Genomic DNA, 13695 nt, shown 5'->3' on the forward strand with positions numbered 1-13695 from the left:
GTGCAGAGCAGGGGGCTCCTGCCTGCTCCTGCCCACTGCAGGGGCTCAGGCTGGGCCTGCCCTCCCCAGCCCCATCCATGCCAAATGCCATCTGCATGTGCCACCTGCTCCTGCTGCCAGGGGCTGGGGGGCTCAGAGCTCAGCCCTGGCTGCTGGAGCAGCTCAGCTCCCACCTTCCCCTTCAGGCTGGTCCCATTTCTGTCCATCCCCAGGAGAAGAGCCAGGGGATGCTCAGGAGCCCCCAGGCTTTGGTGTCTCTGTGCCCAGGGAGGCCCTGGCCCCTCTGGGTTGCTGCCTCCCTCATGCCCAGGCTGCTGGGGGTTGTTCTGCTTTCCTTTCTGCCCTTTGAGTCTCATTTGGCCACAGGACCCAGAGAAAGGAATTGGGCATTTTAATGTCATTCTTGCATAATCCAGAAATGAACATCTGAAATTCAGCAATACAGCTGCTTTTGATGGGGGCATAAAATAAAAGAAACAGAGCCCCCTGGTTTAACCAGGCTGCAGGAAGGAGCAGGTGGAGCCCTGAGCAGAGCCCAGCCCAGCTCCTTCCCTGCAGCATCCTGGGGCTGCAGGGCAGGGCACAGCTCAATAATTCCCCCTGCATTCACTGAGAGCCCTGTGTCAGAGTCAGGAATGAGGGGCTTGCCCTTGCTTTGCTCCTCAAACCATCTCCTCTTTATTCCCTTTCCTGTATCTCTGTCTGGAGTGGTGTTTGGGATATGTTGGAAGAAGGTTCCTAAGAAACCTGGCTGGAAGCAGAGAGAGCACTGCAGCTCCTGTGCCTTGGCTTGACTGTTGGCCCTGCCTTGCCCCAGGGAAGGGAACCATGGAATCATGTTTAATCATGGAATCATGTTTAATCATGGAATCATGTTTAATCATGGAATCATGGAACCATGTTTAATCAGCTGCACTGGCTGATTGAGCCCCTCTCAGTCCCTGGGAGCTCAGGGGTGCCTGGCACACCTTGGAGCAGCAGGGTTTGCCTGCAGAGCTGCTGCTCACACAGCTCAGAAACTGGAACACTCACTGCACAGAAAAAAAGGCATTTTTCAAATTGTTCTCCACCCCCAGCAGTGACTTCAGTTCAAAACACAGGTGTGAGGTGCGGCTGTGCTGTGCTTTTACACACAGGGGCTGATGCTCCTGCTTTCCTGCCACTGGGGATATCCCAGCCTGTGACTCCAGAGGGGCCTCAAGTGTTTGGTATTTGTAGGATCAGGCCCCAGATCCACAGTTATTTGTCTTGGTACTTGATGTCACTCTTGGGACAGAATTTTCTTTGCCACAGTCCCGTGGGGGGGATTTAGGAAATCATTAGATGAACTGAATTCATTCATCTTAAGTCAGTCTTAATATAGCCTGATTGTGTTTGATGTAATTATGCTGAAAGGATGAAGTTGCATTTTATTTGCATAATTGCAGTAGACAGTGAGCCAGAGGAGTGCACATGAAAGAGGAATCACTCCTTGGCAAGTGGGGAACAGCTCCAGAGCCAGCCCAGCCAGGTACGGGGAACTTGAGAGGCTTGAGAGGCTTTCAGAGGAGAAAGAGGAGATTGCATTCATTTATAGATTTATTGGTTTGTTTGTTAGTTCAGAGGGCAGCTGTGCAGCAGGGTGCTGTGCCCTGCTCCTTGGTGCTCTGAGCTGGGTCCTCCTGACCCCAGAGGAGATTCCTGCAGGGGGAGACAATATAAGAAAATAAAGATACTGAGGAAAGTACTCTTACCCCTAAGGAGTCACAGTTGGGCCAATGATCAAAGATTAGGAACAGGCCACAGCTGTACCCAGTGAGAAGAAGAGTGCTATGAAAGAGTGGGGTGGTTGGTTGGGAAGGGAGAAGAAGAGTGCTATGAAAGAGTGGGGTGGTTGGTTGAGAAGGGAGAAGAAGATGCTATGAAAGAGTGGGGTGGTTGGTTGGGAAGGGAGAAGAAGATGCTATAAAAGAGTGGGGTGGTTTACTGAGAAGGGAGAAGAAGATGCTATGAAAGAGTGGGGTGGTTGGTTGAGAAGGGAGAAGAAGATGCTATGAAAGAGTGGGGTGGTTGGTTGGGAAGGGAGAAGAAGATGCTATAAAAGAGTGGGGTGGTTGGTTGAGAAGGGAGAAGAAGATGCTATAAAAGAGTGGGGTGGTTGATTGAGAAGGGAGAAGAAGATGCTATGAAAGAGTGGGGTGGTTGGTTGAGAAGGGAACTGGGGTCAGTTGGGGGCTTTGTGGAGAGGAAAGAGTCAGAGCTCTGAGGAGGTGCCCATGAGAAACCCAAGAAGGTGTGGAACCTTTGTGATAGGGAGACAACAGCCTGGAACCCCTGTGATGAGATGCCAAGAGATTCCCAAGCCTCACCCTGAGCCCCTGAAGCTGTGTTCAGCTCAGCTGGGAGGGATGTGCTCACCTTTCCCCTCCCTGGTCCTGCCCTTTGCTGGGCAGGGTCTGTGGGGCTGGGCAGGTCCCAGGCAGGCTCGCACTGGGCACTGCAGGGCTCTGGGGCTCCTCTGCTGTTTTCCCCTGCCAGGCTCCTCCTGCCCTTCCTCAGCAGTGAGTGTGCTCTGTGTGCATGGCCTGCAGCTCCAGGGAGAGGGGAGCAGCTGGATCAGGGCAGGACAGAGATTTGAGCTGAATTATTTACAAAGTCTGGCAAAAGCTTTGCTGATGTGGAGAAAAGCAGTCTTTACTGTCTGGGCTGAGAATTGCTGCAACTGAGCCGTGGGATTCAGATGGATTTCAGATTAATGGTTCAGTTCCAGAGCCTGGGGATGGAGTTTGTGAAGCTCTGGGCAAGAAGGCTGAGGGACAGCTCAGATCCAGCACAGGGATGAGCCTGTATATTTAAAAATTAAAAACTGCAAGCACTGCAAACCAACAAAACTGTCCCAGGAATTCTCAGTTGTTTTTCTTCCAGAGAGATGTGAATCCCATTTTGTTTTCATTTCCACCAAGAGCTGCTTTGCTATTTTTTTATTTGGGCAGTATGAACTTGGAAAAAACCATGAAAGAGTGGTGACTTAAGCAAAACTGAGGATGAAATTCTCTCCTTGTTTACGGCTCTGAAGTGTTTTACTCTCACAGCCCCTGAGTGCCAAAGGAAGGAGCTCAGGGTTCATTTTTCCCTGGAATATTCCCTGGGAATGATGTGCTGCCCTCAGCCCTTCCTGCCTCTCCTCAGGGGAGCAGGAGGCCAGAGTTTATTGCATAATAATACTTGTAAAAACTTCCCTTTGGATTCCTTCTGTTTGTTTACAGCCTGCTGCAGGCTCTTCTCCAGCTCTCTGCTCTTCTCCAGCTTTTCCTGTGTCCCTGGGGCGTGAGCCATGTGCTTGGAGAGGAGCTGGGCTGGAAGGATGTGGCTGCAGGGGTTGTTCTGTGGAGGATGCTGTAATGGCTTGTGAATAATGATGAGGCCAAATTAGGGCCCGTGGTGTGGGGCCACAGTGCCCATGGCACCTGCATGGCACAGGAACAGCCCCAGCTCCTCTGTGGCTGGGCAGGGGTGACCCTGGGCTGGTGCCACAGAGCCACTCCCTGGGCTCCCAGTGCTGCTTCCCTCTCAGTGATTCCCTCTCCAGTGCCACTCCCTGAGCTCTCAGTGCTGCTTCCCTCTCAGTGATTCCCTCCCTGGGCTCTCAGTGCTGGTTCCCTCTCAGTGATTCCCTCTCCAGTGCCACTCCCTGGGCTCCCAGTGCTGGTTCCCTCTCCAGTGCCACTCCCTGGGCTCCCACTGCTGGTTCCCTCTCCAGTGCCACTCCCTGGGCTCTCAGTGCTGATTCCCTCTCCAGTGCCACTCCCTGGGCTCCCACTGCTGATTCCCTCTCAGTGATTCCCTCCCTGGGCTCCCAGTGCTGGTTCCCTCTCAGTGCTGGTTCCCTCTCCAGTGCCACTCCCTGAGCTCTCAGTGCTGGTTCCCTCTCAGTGATTCCCTCCCTGGGCTCTCACTGCTGCTTCCCTCTCCAGTGCCACTCCCTGGGCTCCCAGTGCTGGTTCCCTCTCCAGTGCCACTCCCTGGGCTCCCAGTGCTGATTCCCACTCCAGTGATTCCCTCCCTGGGCTCCCAGTGCTGGTTCCCTCTCCAATTTCCTCCCTCTGGGTGCCCCCTGTGCCCAGCTGTGCCAGGAGCCCTCAGCCCCCTCGCTGAGTCACAGAGGATGGAGCCCAGATGTGAAGCAGAAATCCTTCTCATCCTCATTTTCACCTTTGGTTTCCTGCTTCTCTCTTTAATTGCTGCTTCCCAGAGCATGAATTGCCAATGAAGAACATTCCAGATCTCATGGGGTGAGTTGGTTTTTGGGGCTTTGGGCAGGTTTATTGTCCCAAAGCCAGGAGGAGGTGAAGCCACAGAGCTGGGGCTGCTCTGCTGCCAAGGGGGGCTGACCCAGAGCTCTGGGCTCTCTCACAGCAGCTGTCAGGGACACAGCCCTGCTGCAGGGGTTTGTCTTTCCCATCCTTGCAGAGCTTTCAGCACCTCACTTACCCAGGCCCAAGTACAAGTGATTCAGTCCAACACTGCAGCAATTTAGTTTCATGGAATCCAATTGGTTTGCTTTACCTAAAAAACCTGAAATCCAAACCACACCTGAACTGTCTTTGACCTCATTGGAATTTAAATGATATTTTTAGTTGTGGCAGTTATTTGAAATGCTGATGTGGCAGTCCCAAAGAGGGAATACTTGTCTCGAGTATTGCCACTTGAAATTTTGGGAAGCCACACAGATGTTCATCTCCTCATTATGGAAATAATGTATTTGGTTAATGTGTTGGTGTGAAGAGAGGGGAATACAAATTATCTTGCAACTTGAGGGGTTTGGTTCTGTTTTCAGTGAGTTGAGGTTGCTCAGAGGGAAGAGAAAGCTCTGGGGAGATCTTAGAGATCTTTGCCTGAAGGGCTTGCAGGAGGGCTGGGGAGGGATTTTTCACTGGAGCAGGGGGGGACTGGACAAGGGAATGAGATGGGGAAGTTCAGATGGGAATTTGGGCAGGAATTGTTCCCTGTGAGGGTGGGCAGCCCTGGCACAGCTGGGGCTGGCCCTGGATCCCTGGCAGTGCCCAAGGCCAGGCTGGACACTGGGGCTGGAGCACCTGGGGCAGTGGGAGGTGTCCCTGCCATGGCAGGGCTGGCCCTGGAGGGGATTTAGGATCCTTTCCCACTTCCTTGGGCGTGTCTGTGTGCAGGGCATGTGCAGTGAGCTGGCAGTGCCTGGGGGCTCTGGGTGAGCCCCTGTGCCAGCTGTGCCCTCCTGCCTGGACAGAGCTGTCCTGTCCCTGGCAGTGGGGCTGGGCTGTGCTGGGGGCTCTGCCCGTGCCTGGGGCAGCTGCAGTGCCAGGCCAGGCTGCACAGAGCTGGGCACTCTGCAGGGGCTGCTGCTGGCACGGGAATGCTGCAGCCAGGGACAGGGGCAGGCAGGAAATCAGCTCGGGCTGGGAAGGTGCAGCGCAGCCAGGCTGGGCAGAGCAGCCCCCTGCATTTGCATTTTATTGTAATTCTGTATTACAGCTTGAACCTGTTGAGTGTCTCCAGGAGCTGCTGCAGTCTCTGCATCCCAGCAGAGAGGGATCTCTGTATTTTCACCCTGGTTTCAATTATGCAGTGAGTGACTGGAGTTTAGCTGCTTTTAAGGAGAGGCTCGGGCGTTTTGTCAGTGGCTGCTGAGCAGGGGGAAAAGCACTCTCATGTTCTGCATTTTGACCTCCTGCATCTCAGCTTTTGCTGCTCTGCATTATTAAAATGGAACAGGCCATCTGTGGAGCAGCTGCTGCTGACAGACTGGGGAGCTGGAACTTGGGAAACTGATGGGAAGAAACATCCAGTGGGTTGGGAGGGACCCTAAATCCCCTCCAGTGCCAGCCCTGCCATGGCAGGGACACCTCCCACTGCCCCAGCTGCTCCCAGCACTGTCCAGCCTGGCCTTGGGCACTGCCAGGGACCCAGGGGCAGCCCCAGCTGCTCTGTTATTTGCACAACAGCTTTAAGCTCATCTTCAGGTGTGAGGAAAAGGATTTTTTCATGAATGAAGGTCCTGGCAAAACAAATTGCCTATTTCCAGCAAGAGAGCAGCAGGAAACAGTGAATTCCTGGCAGGATTCTGCTCCAGGAGGTGTTGCTGAGCTGCCTGGCGTGCCTGTGGTGCCCTGCTCAGCTCTGGGCTGGGCAGTGACTGTCCCTTGGCTGGCACTCTGCTCCCTGCCATTCCCAGGAGCTGTTCATTCCTGCAGCTCTCAGGAATTTTCATTCCTGCCATTCCCAGGAGCTGTTCATTCTATCTATCTAATCTATCTATCCATCTAGCTATCCATCTATCTACCTATCTATCTAATCTATCATCTATTTATCTAGCATCTATCTACCTACCTATGTAAATATCTATCCCTGTCTATCTATCTATCTATCTGTCTGTCTGTCTATCTCTCTATCTTTTTCCCCATCAGAAGAGCCCAAAATTCCAGGTCTGCCCTGAGTGGAATTTCCTCTGTACCTGATTTACGTCGTGGATATAAAAAGTCAGATGTGACACCACCTGAAATACCCCTTGGCACAGTTACAATCTGCAGTTATTGAAAAAGAAAACAGCTGCAAAGCACTTTCATGGAGTGATGGAAGTTAATGAAATCATTTATTTTATGGCCTTTTTACTGAGCAAGAAGGTCAAAAAAATATCTGTAGCCTGTCTTAACACCACCCCACAGTGTGTGGCTGGGCAGCAGCAGAAAATCTGCAGAGAGACTTGCTGTCCTAAAATTGATGCTGTCATTCCCCACCTAATGCTTTTATCCCAGATGTAATGCCAGTAAGTGAGACTGCTTTGGGTTAAATGCCAGCAAAATTGGAAAAGTGTTTGAGTAGCTGCTTTCAGCTCATTTGGCATCAATAATTATAGCAGGTGATGATTTACTGTGTGGGTAAATAACTGGCTGTCAGTAATGTGGACATCCTTGGGACTAAATAGAGGAGTAAAAAATATCATGAACTGATGCCACCCCTGCTCCAGTGAAATTGGGTCAATATGTTGGATTTGCTCTCACCTGGGCTGACAATGAGAGCACTCGAGGCACATGGCAAATGCACTGGGTCAATAATTTTGTGGTTTAATTAGGCTTAATGATTTTCCTTATTAAATAAGCCCTGAGGCCCTGGAGTCCCTTGTGACACGTGCAGGGGGTGGTTTGTGGTGTGTGCTGCTGCAGTGGCCACGCAGAGGTGACAGAAATCCCTCTGAACATGGAAATCCATGCTTTGGGGTTTGCAGTGGGGCCAGCAGAGTTTATATCCTGGCTCTGCTGAGCGTCCCTGCTGGTGCTGTCCCTGTCTCCTCCCCAGGGTTTGGGGTCCTGTCCCTGTCCCCACTCCCCCTTTTTCTCCCCTGTCTCATCACAATGTGGTTCATGTACGTATTTATCCCGTGGGGGAAAATAAATGAACCCTTAGGTAGTATCATCTTTCTATGTGTAAAAATAATGATTTAATCAAATCACAGCAATTTGAAGTAATAAGAGATTCGTTGTAATTTGGAAAATCTCATAAAGGAACTATTTATATCTCTTAGAGGTATTTGCTGAAAAAGTAATTTGCTAAAGTATGAAATATGGAGAGCGTTGGGGAATCACTAAATCTTGTTACAGCAGTGTGGTGCTTGGTCACGAGCAGGGCGAGAAGTGATTATTCCTGCTTTTGCATTTCAGCATCCAGTGGTTTTTGTTGGGTCATGGAGGCCCCAGAGCCCAGCAGGCTCAGCTCAGCTCTGTGTGGGGGAGCTCTCTGTGTGTTTTCAGTCAGGAAGGGGAAGCACAGCCCCAGGTGTGTGCTTAGAACATTTGCCTTGTTCACCTGAGTGTTTATGGGTCAAGCTCGTTCCAGATGAGGGTCTGAAGTGAGAGAAGCATTTGAGATTCCCACTGGCACAGATGGACCTGCAGGACAGCCCTGTGGGATGTGTGGGGACAGTCCTGGCTGGTAAAATCACCCCTGGCAGTGTCCCAGGACAGGGCTGGGAGCAGCCTGGGCCAGGGGAAGGTGTCCCTGCCATGGCAGGGTGGCCTGGGTGGGATTTAGGGTGGGATTTAGGGCCCTTCCAGCCCAAACCACCCCAGATCCCTGTTCCCAGGCTGGGAAGGAGGGCAGTGTCTGCAGGACCTTGGCTCCAGGAGCAGCATCCCCAGGAATGGAATGCACTGCAGGAGAGGGGGCTGCACTCACAGGGCTGAGTGACCTGGAGTGAGCAGGGCTGAGCCTGGAGTGACCAGGGCTGAGTGACCTGGAGTGACCAGGGCTGAGCCTGGAGTGACCAGGGCTGAGCCTCGAGTGACCAGGGCTGAGTGACCTGGAGTGAGCAGGGCTGAGCCTGGAGTGACCAGGGCTGAGTGACCTGGAGTGACCAGGGCTGAGCCTCGAGTGACCAGGGCTTTGTCCAGGGCTTTGTCCAGGGCTGACCCCCAGAGTGACCAGAGCTGACCCTGGGAGTGACCAGGGCTTTGTCCAGGGCTGACCCAGGAGTGACCAGGGCTGAGTGACCTGGAGTGACCAGGGCTGAGCCTGGAGTGAGCAGGGCTTTGTCCAGGGCTTTGTCCAGGGCTGACCCCCAGAGTGACCAGGGCTTTGTCCAGGGCTGCCCCCCCAGTTGTCCCAGTCAATAGGAAAGAATGGTAAAAAATGTTCCCTTATTAATAGGGATCCATATTCCTGCCTGTGAATGCAGAGGGATCATTAAACCAATCAATGGGAATGTTATTATTTGTTATTAAATCTGTAAAGGTTCAGAGTAACTCATATGGAATTCTATTACAGTTTTATCAGGACTCATTGATTTTGCATTATTAAGTTATAGAGCACTTTCTCCAGAGGTCAGTGAGTTTGGCACGTGGGGAGGGTTTATTGGTGCTCTTTCCCAGCCATATGGATATTGTAGATCTTAGGACTGGATACCCCCTTTGAAATGCTCTTTTAATTAGGAGCAAAACCAAAATACACAGGTTTACAGGAAGAAGCTTTGGTTGTGTGTCCCTAAAACCTGGATTCTGACATATCCATGAGAATGTTTTCCTTGGGGAAATTAATCCTATAAATGGTAATCACAGAATCACAGAAAGGTTTGGGTAGAGAAATAGTGCTGGCACAGAAATATTCCTAAATCACTGATTTGTTATTAGCTAGCTACTGCAGGTGTCCCAGGAGTTTTAACCCATTATTTACTCAATCTGTGGCAGGCCCAGGTGGAGTCCCTGCCTCAGGACAAGCAGAGCAGGGAGGCCTGGGGTCTCTGCCACCCCAGGATCTCTCTTTTCCTGCACTTTGGTCCATTTTGTTTTGGGAAGGTTTCATTTCAAGCTGCAGTCCCCACTGCAGGGCTGGGAAGTGGAGTGGGGCTCAGGGTGCACCCCAAGTACTCAGCAGAGCTGCAGCCCAGCCCTGAGGGTTTCTCCAGCCACTTTGTGCTTTTCTTGCCTTTTCCCATGGGCTGCTTCAGGCTGGGGCTGTGCTCTGGGCTTGGCACCCTCCTGCTGCCTCTCCTGGAGGAGGGACCTGCTTTGGGTTTAACAAAGTGCATCATTTGCTGGGGAGGCTGCAGGTGAAACGTGAGGGAGCCTTCAGCCCGTTCCTGGAGGGGCTCAGGGCTGGAGGGGCTCAGGGCTGGAGGGGCTCAGGGCTGCTGATTCTCTCAGTGCTGCTGATTCTGGATGGGCTCAGGGCTGCTGATTCTGGATGGGCTCAGTGCTGCTGTCTCTGGATGGGCTCAGGGCTGCTGATTCTCTCAGTGCTGCTGATTCTGGATGGGCTCAGTGCTGCTCTCTCTGTCAGTGCTGCTCATTCTCTCAGTGCTGCTGTCCCTCAGTGCTGCTGTCTCTCTCAGTGCTGCTGATTCTGGAAGGGCTCAGTGCTGCTGTCCCTCTCAGTGCTGCTGTCTCTCTCAGTGCTGTTCATTCTCTCAGTGCTGCTGTCCCTCTCAGTGCTGCTGTCTCTCTCAGTGCTGTTCATTCTCTCAGTGCTGCTGTCCCTCTCAGTGCTGCTGTCTCTCAGTGCTGTTCATTCTCTCAGTGCTGCTGTCCCTCTCAGTGCTGCTGTCTCTCAGTGCTGCTGTCTCTCTCAGTGCTGCTGTCCCTCTCAGTGCTGCTGTTCCTGGCTGCTCTTTGGGGTGCTGTGGGCTGTGCCTTGGGCTGTGTGCAGAGCAGCAGCCTCAGCCCTGGGAGGGCACAGCCTGGAGCTGGGTCACTGGCACACGGAGCAGGGAGAACAGGCATTGACCCCATTCCCATCTCCTTTCCAGTTTGCAAACAGCTGCCTTTGTGCTATTTTTATCCTGCTGGAAGGACTGTCGTGTTCGTTTCCCGTGCCAGATGGGTTTCCTGAGCCTCTGCTCCATCCTGTGCTGTGCCAGCCTCGGTGGCTCTCCCCAGCAGGGGAATCCTTGGCTGCAGGGCCAGGGAGGTTCCCCTGTGCATGGAGGGTGCATCTGCAGCCCTTCCTCACTGCAGAGCCCTGGGATGGGGCAGTAGCAGGGCTGGCTGGGGCTGAGAGGGCTCATTGCTCCCATCCTTGCACCCTCCTCTGCTGGAGTGCCCCAACTTCCTCTGAAATGCCCCTCTCCAGCAGGATTGTACTCTAGGATGGCAGATCATTCACCCAGAGCTCCTCTGGGCACAGCCAGCATTCTCAATCCTCCCCACCCCTGCTCTGCTTCTTCCTGTTTCACATTTGGGTGTTTGAACTCCTCCACAACTTCCTTAGTAAAGAAGAGGCTCCTGTTGTGCCTGGGCTGAGCAGGGCTGCAGGCTGGGAGGTGCCCTGGGGAGCAGGCACAGCTCTGCTCTGCCCACTGCAGCCACAGCCAGGTGAGATGGTGACATCTGCCCTGTGGAGCTGGCACAGAGCTCCAGAGGGGCAGCAGGGCCTGGGGGGTACAGCAGGGAACCAGCAGGGTCTGGGGGGTACAGCAGGGAACCAGCAGGGTCTGGGGGTACAGCAGGGAACCAGCAGGGTCTGGAGTGCCAGGAGCAGGGTTTGGGGGCCAGGAGCAGGGTTTGGGGTGCCAGGAGCAGGGTTTGGGGCACCAGGAGCAGGGTTTGGGGCACCAGGAGGAGGGTTTGGGGCGCCAGGAGGAGGGTTTGGGGGCCAGGAGCAGGGTTTGGGGCACCAGGAGCAGAGTCTGGGGTGCCTGGATCAGGGTTTGGGGCACCAGGAGCAGGGTTTGGGGTGCCAGGAGCAGGGTTTGGGGTGCCAGGAGCAGGGTTTGGGGTACCAGGAGCAGGGTCTGGGGCACCAGGAGCAGAGTTTGGGGTACCAGGAGCAGGGTTTGGGGTACCAGGAGCAGGGTTTGGGGTGCCAGGAGCAGAGTTTGGGGTGCCAGGAGCAGGGTTTGGGGTACCAGGAGCAGGGTTTGGGGTGCCAGGAGCAGGGTTTGGGTGCCAGGAGCTGAGGCAGGGCTGCAGGGTGGAGCAGCATCCCCTGTCCGTGGTTTGTGGAGCACAAACCTGCCCTGCTCTGTGCCAGGAGCTCCTGTGCTCTGTCTGAGCAGGTCAGTGGGTACAGCTGCTGCAGCTGCACGGGGAGAGGAGACACGAGAAACCACAAAAGGCTCTGTGTGGGAGCACACAGACGTGCTCTGATTTATTTGTGCTCGTGCAAACCTCGTTTGCCAGGCAAAGCCAGAGTGCAGTGGGACAGGATCAGGGTTTGGATGTTGTGAAGGGTGCTGCTGGTTCCAGGGCACAGAGGTGCTGCTGACAGCCTGCTGATGTGGACATGCCTCCTCTGAAATCTGGGCAGGCCAAGAACAAAATCAGCGTGGAGCTCAGCCCAATATCAGCTGCACCATGTCCTTTATTTCCACTCCTTATTGGCACATCTCTAATCCATGCCTTTCCCCTATAACTTCTTTCAATATTGATCTGTTGTCCATTTTTATTCCTGCCCAGTTTTATTCCTGGCAGTGAGAGGCATTTTCCTGCAGGATGCAGCTGCTGAGGAAACGTGGATTTTCCCTGTTCCCATGGACAGAGCTGGGTGTGCTGGGCACGGAGGGGGCACCAGGGCAGGGTCTGTGCCAGGCTGCAGCCAGGCCCCAGGGTGTGTGCCAGGCTCCCCATGCACAGCAGCCAGGCCCAGCCCTGCCCTCTCCCTGCAGGCTTTGACACCTATTTCACCTCTCGCACCCTGGAGAACAACAGGAGGAACGTGTGGTTTGCAGAGTACTGGGAGGAGAACTTCAACTGCAAGCTGACCATCACTGGCTCCAAGAAGGAGGACACGGACAGGAAATGCACAGGTAAGGAATGAACCCCTCCCCTCCTCCTGCCCTGGGAGTGGGCACCAGCAGGGCTTTGGTTGGAGTCAAGGGCAGCTGGAGGGGATGGTTTGTTCGGTTTAGGTGGAGCATGGAACAGTTTAGGATGGAATTGTTCCCTGGCAGGGTGGGCAGGCCCTGGCACAGCTGGGGCTGTCCCTGGATCCCTGGCAGTGCCCAAGGCCAGGCTGGACACTGGGGCTGGAGCAGCCTGGGACAGTGGGAGGTGTCCCTGCCATGGCTGGGGCGGCCCTGGGTGGGATTTAAGGTCCCTTCCAACCCAAACCATTCTGGGATTCCATGATTCCATGATTAGAACACCCTGGAGAAGCACAATGTGCTTTGGTGACACAGAAGCCACAGCTGGTGGCACCTGATGGCCCCCCAGCCTCCCCCCAACCCCTTCAGATCTCCCAGCAGCAGCTGGAATGTGTCATGGTGGATGATTGCCTTGAGTTGTGATCAGGGGAAATCAGTTCATGGGAGGATTGGCTTTACTTTGACTGAAAATTGGTGAAAACTCCCACCCAGGGGAGTGTGGAGGGAGTTTGGGTGCCAGGGAGCAGCTCAGCACTCCTGGGCACACATCCTGGCCCACAGGACATGGAGGGAGCAGCTCAGCACTCCTGGCACACATCCTGGCCCACAGGACATGGAGGGAGCAGCTCAGCACTCCTGGGCACACATCCTGGCCCACAGGACGTGGAGGGAATTTGGGTTGGAGTGTTATCCAATGCTTTGTGGTGAGCAGGAGAAATTTAAAAGCTCATCTGCCTTCCCCTAGAAACCCCCTGGGGATTGCTGGGTGCTGCTGGGATAAATAAAGGCTTTTGTCTGTGATGAGATCTGGAGGCTGAGCCTGGGCTGGGGGCTCTGTCCCTGCAGAGCTGTCTCTGCTCCTGCAGGGCTTTGTCAGGTGTCAGTGCAGGGATTTCACTGCACAGAGGTCCCCTTGTCATCCTCTGCTCCTCCAAACTGCAATATCGACCCTGGCATGCTGTGGGTGGCTCTGGAGCCCTGGTTCTCAGCTGTTCTCACGTGAGGAGTTGGTGTGGAGGAGCCTGCAGGGGCCGTGTGTGCAGGTCTGTGCTGGCAGGGAGCATCAGGGACGGTGTCTGCAGAGCCCTGCGTGTCTGTGGAGCCTGGGACTGCGGGCTGGGGCTGTCCTGTCCCCCACGAGGGCTCTGTGATGCTGCTGGGGTGCATGAACGCTGAGATTTTTCTGCCAGCACTTCCCCAGCTGCTGAATTGCACCTTGTGCAAAGAAGAGCTGCCTGCTTGATACCGTGAGCATTGCACAATCTTTAAATTAAATCTCTTGTTAATGATGACTATCACCGGGCTCTCAGCAGCACCATTGTGTGAGACCCTTTGAAGATGTGTTTAATTCTTCAGGAGCTGAAGCAGGCTCTGAACTCCTCTCGCGA

General features: G+C 54.0%; 1 protein-coding gene across 6 annotated transcripts in view; it reads left to right on the forward strand.

Moving 5' to 3' along the window:
* GRM7 (glutamate metabotropic receptor 7) overlaps window positions 1-13695 on the forward strand; it is a 197690-nt gene that overhangs the window by 114264 nt on the left and 69731 nt on the right. For all 6 annotated transcript variants that reach the window (XR_013183884.1, XM_077184693.1, XM_077184691.1 and 3 more), the window contains one exon: window positions 12110-12250. Coding sequence is in view for 5 of the 6 variants with exons in the window: in XM_077184693.1 (XP_077040808.1) it covers window positions 12110-12250 (141 nt within the window). In the remaining variant the exon portion in view is untranslated. The remainder of the gene's footprint in view (window positions 1-12109; window positions 12251-13695) is intronic.

Source organism: Agelaius phoeniceus, chromosome 11, assembly GCF_051311805.1.
Source record: "Agelaius phoeniceus isolate bAgePho1 chromosome 11, bAgePho1.hap1, whole genome shotgun sequence".
Classification (NCBI taxonomy): domain Eukaryota; kingdom Metazoa; phylum Chordata; class Aves; order Passeriformes; family Icteridae; genus Agelaius; species Agelaius phoeniceus.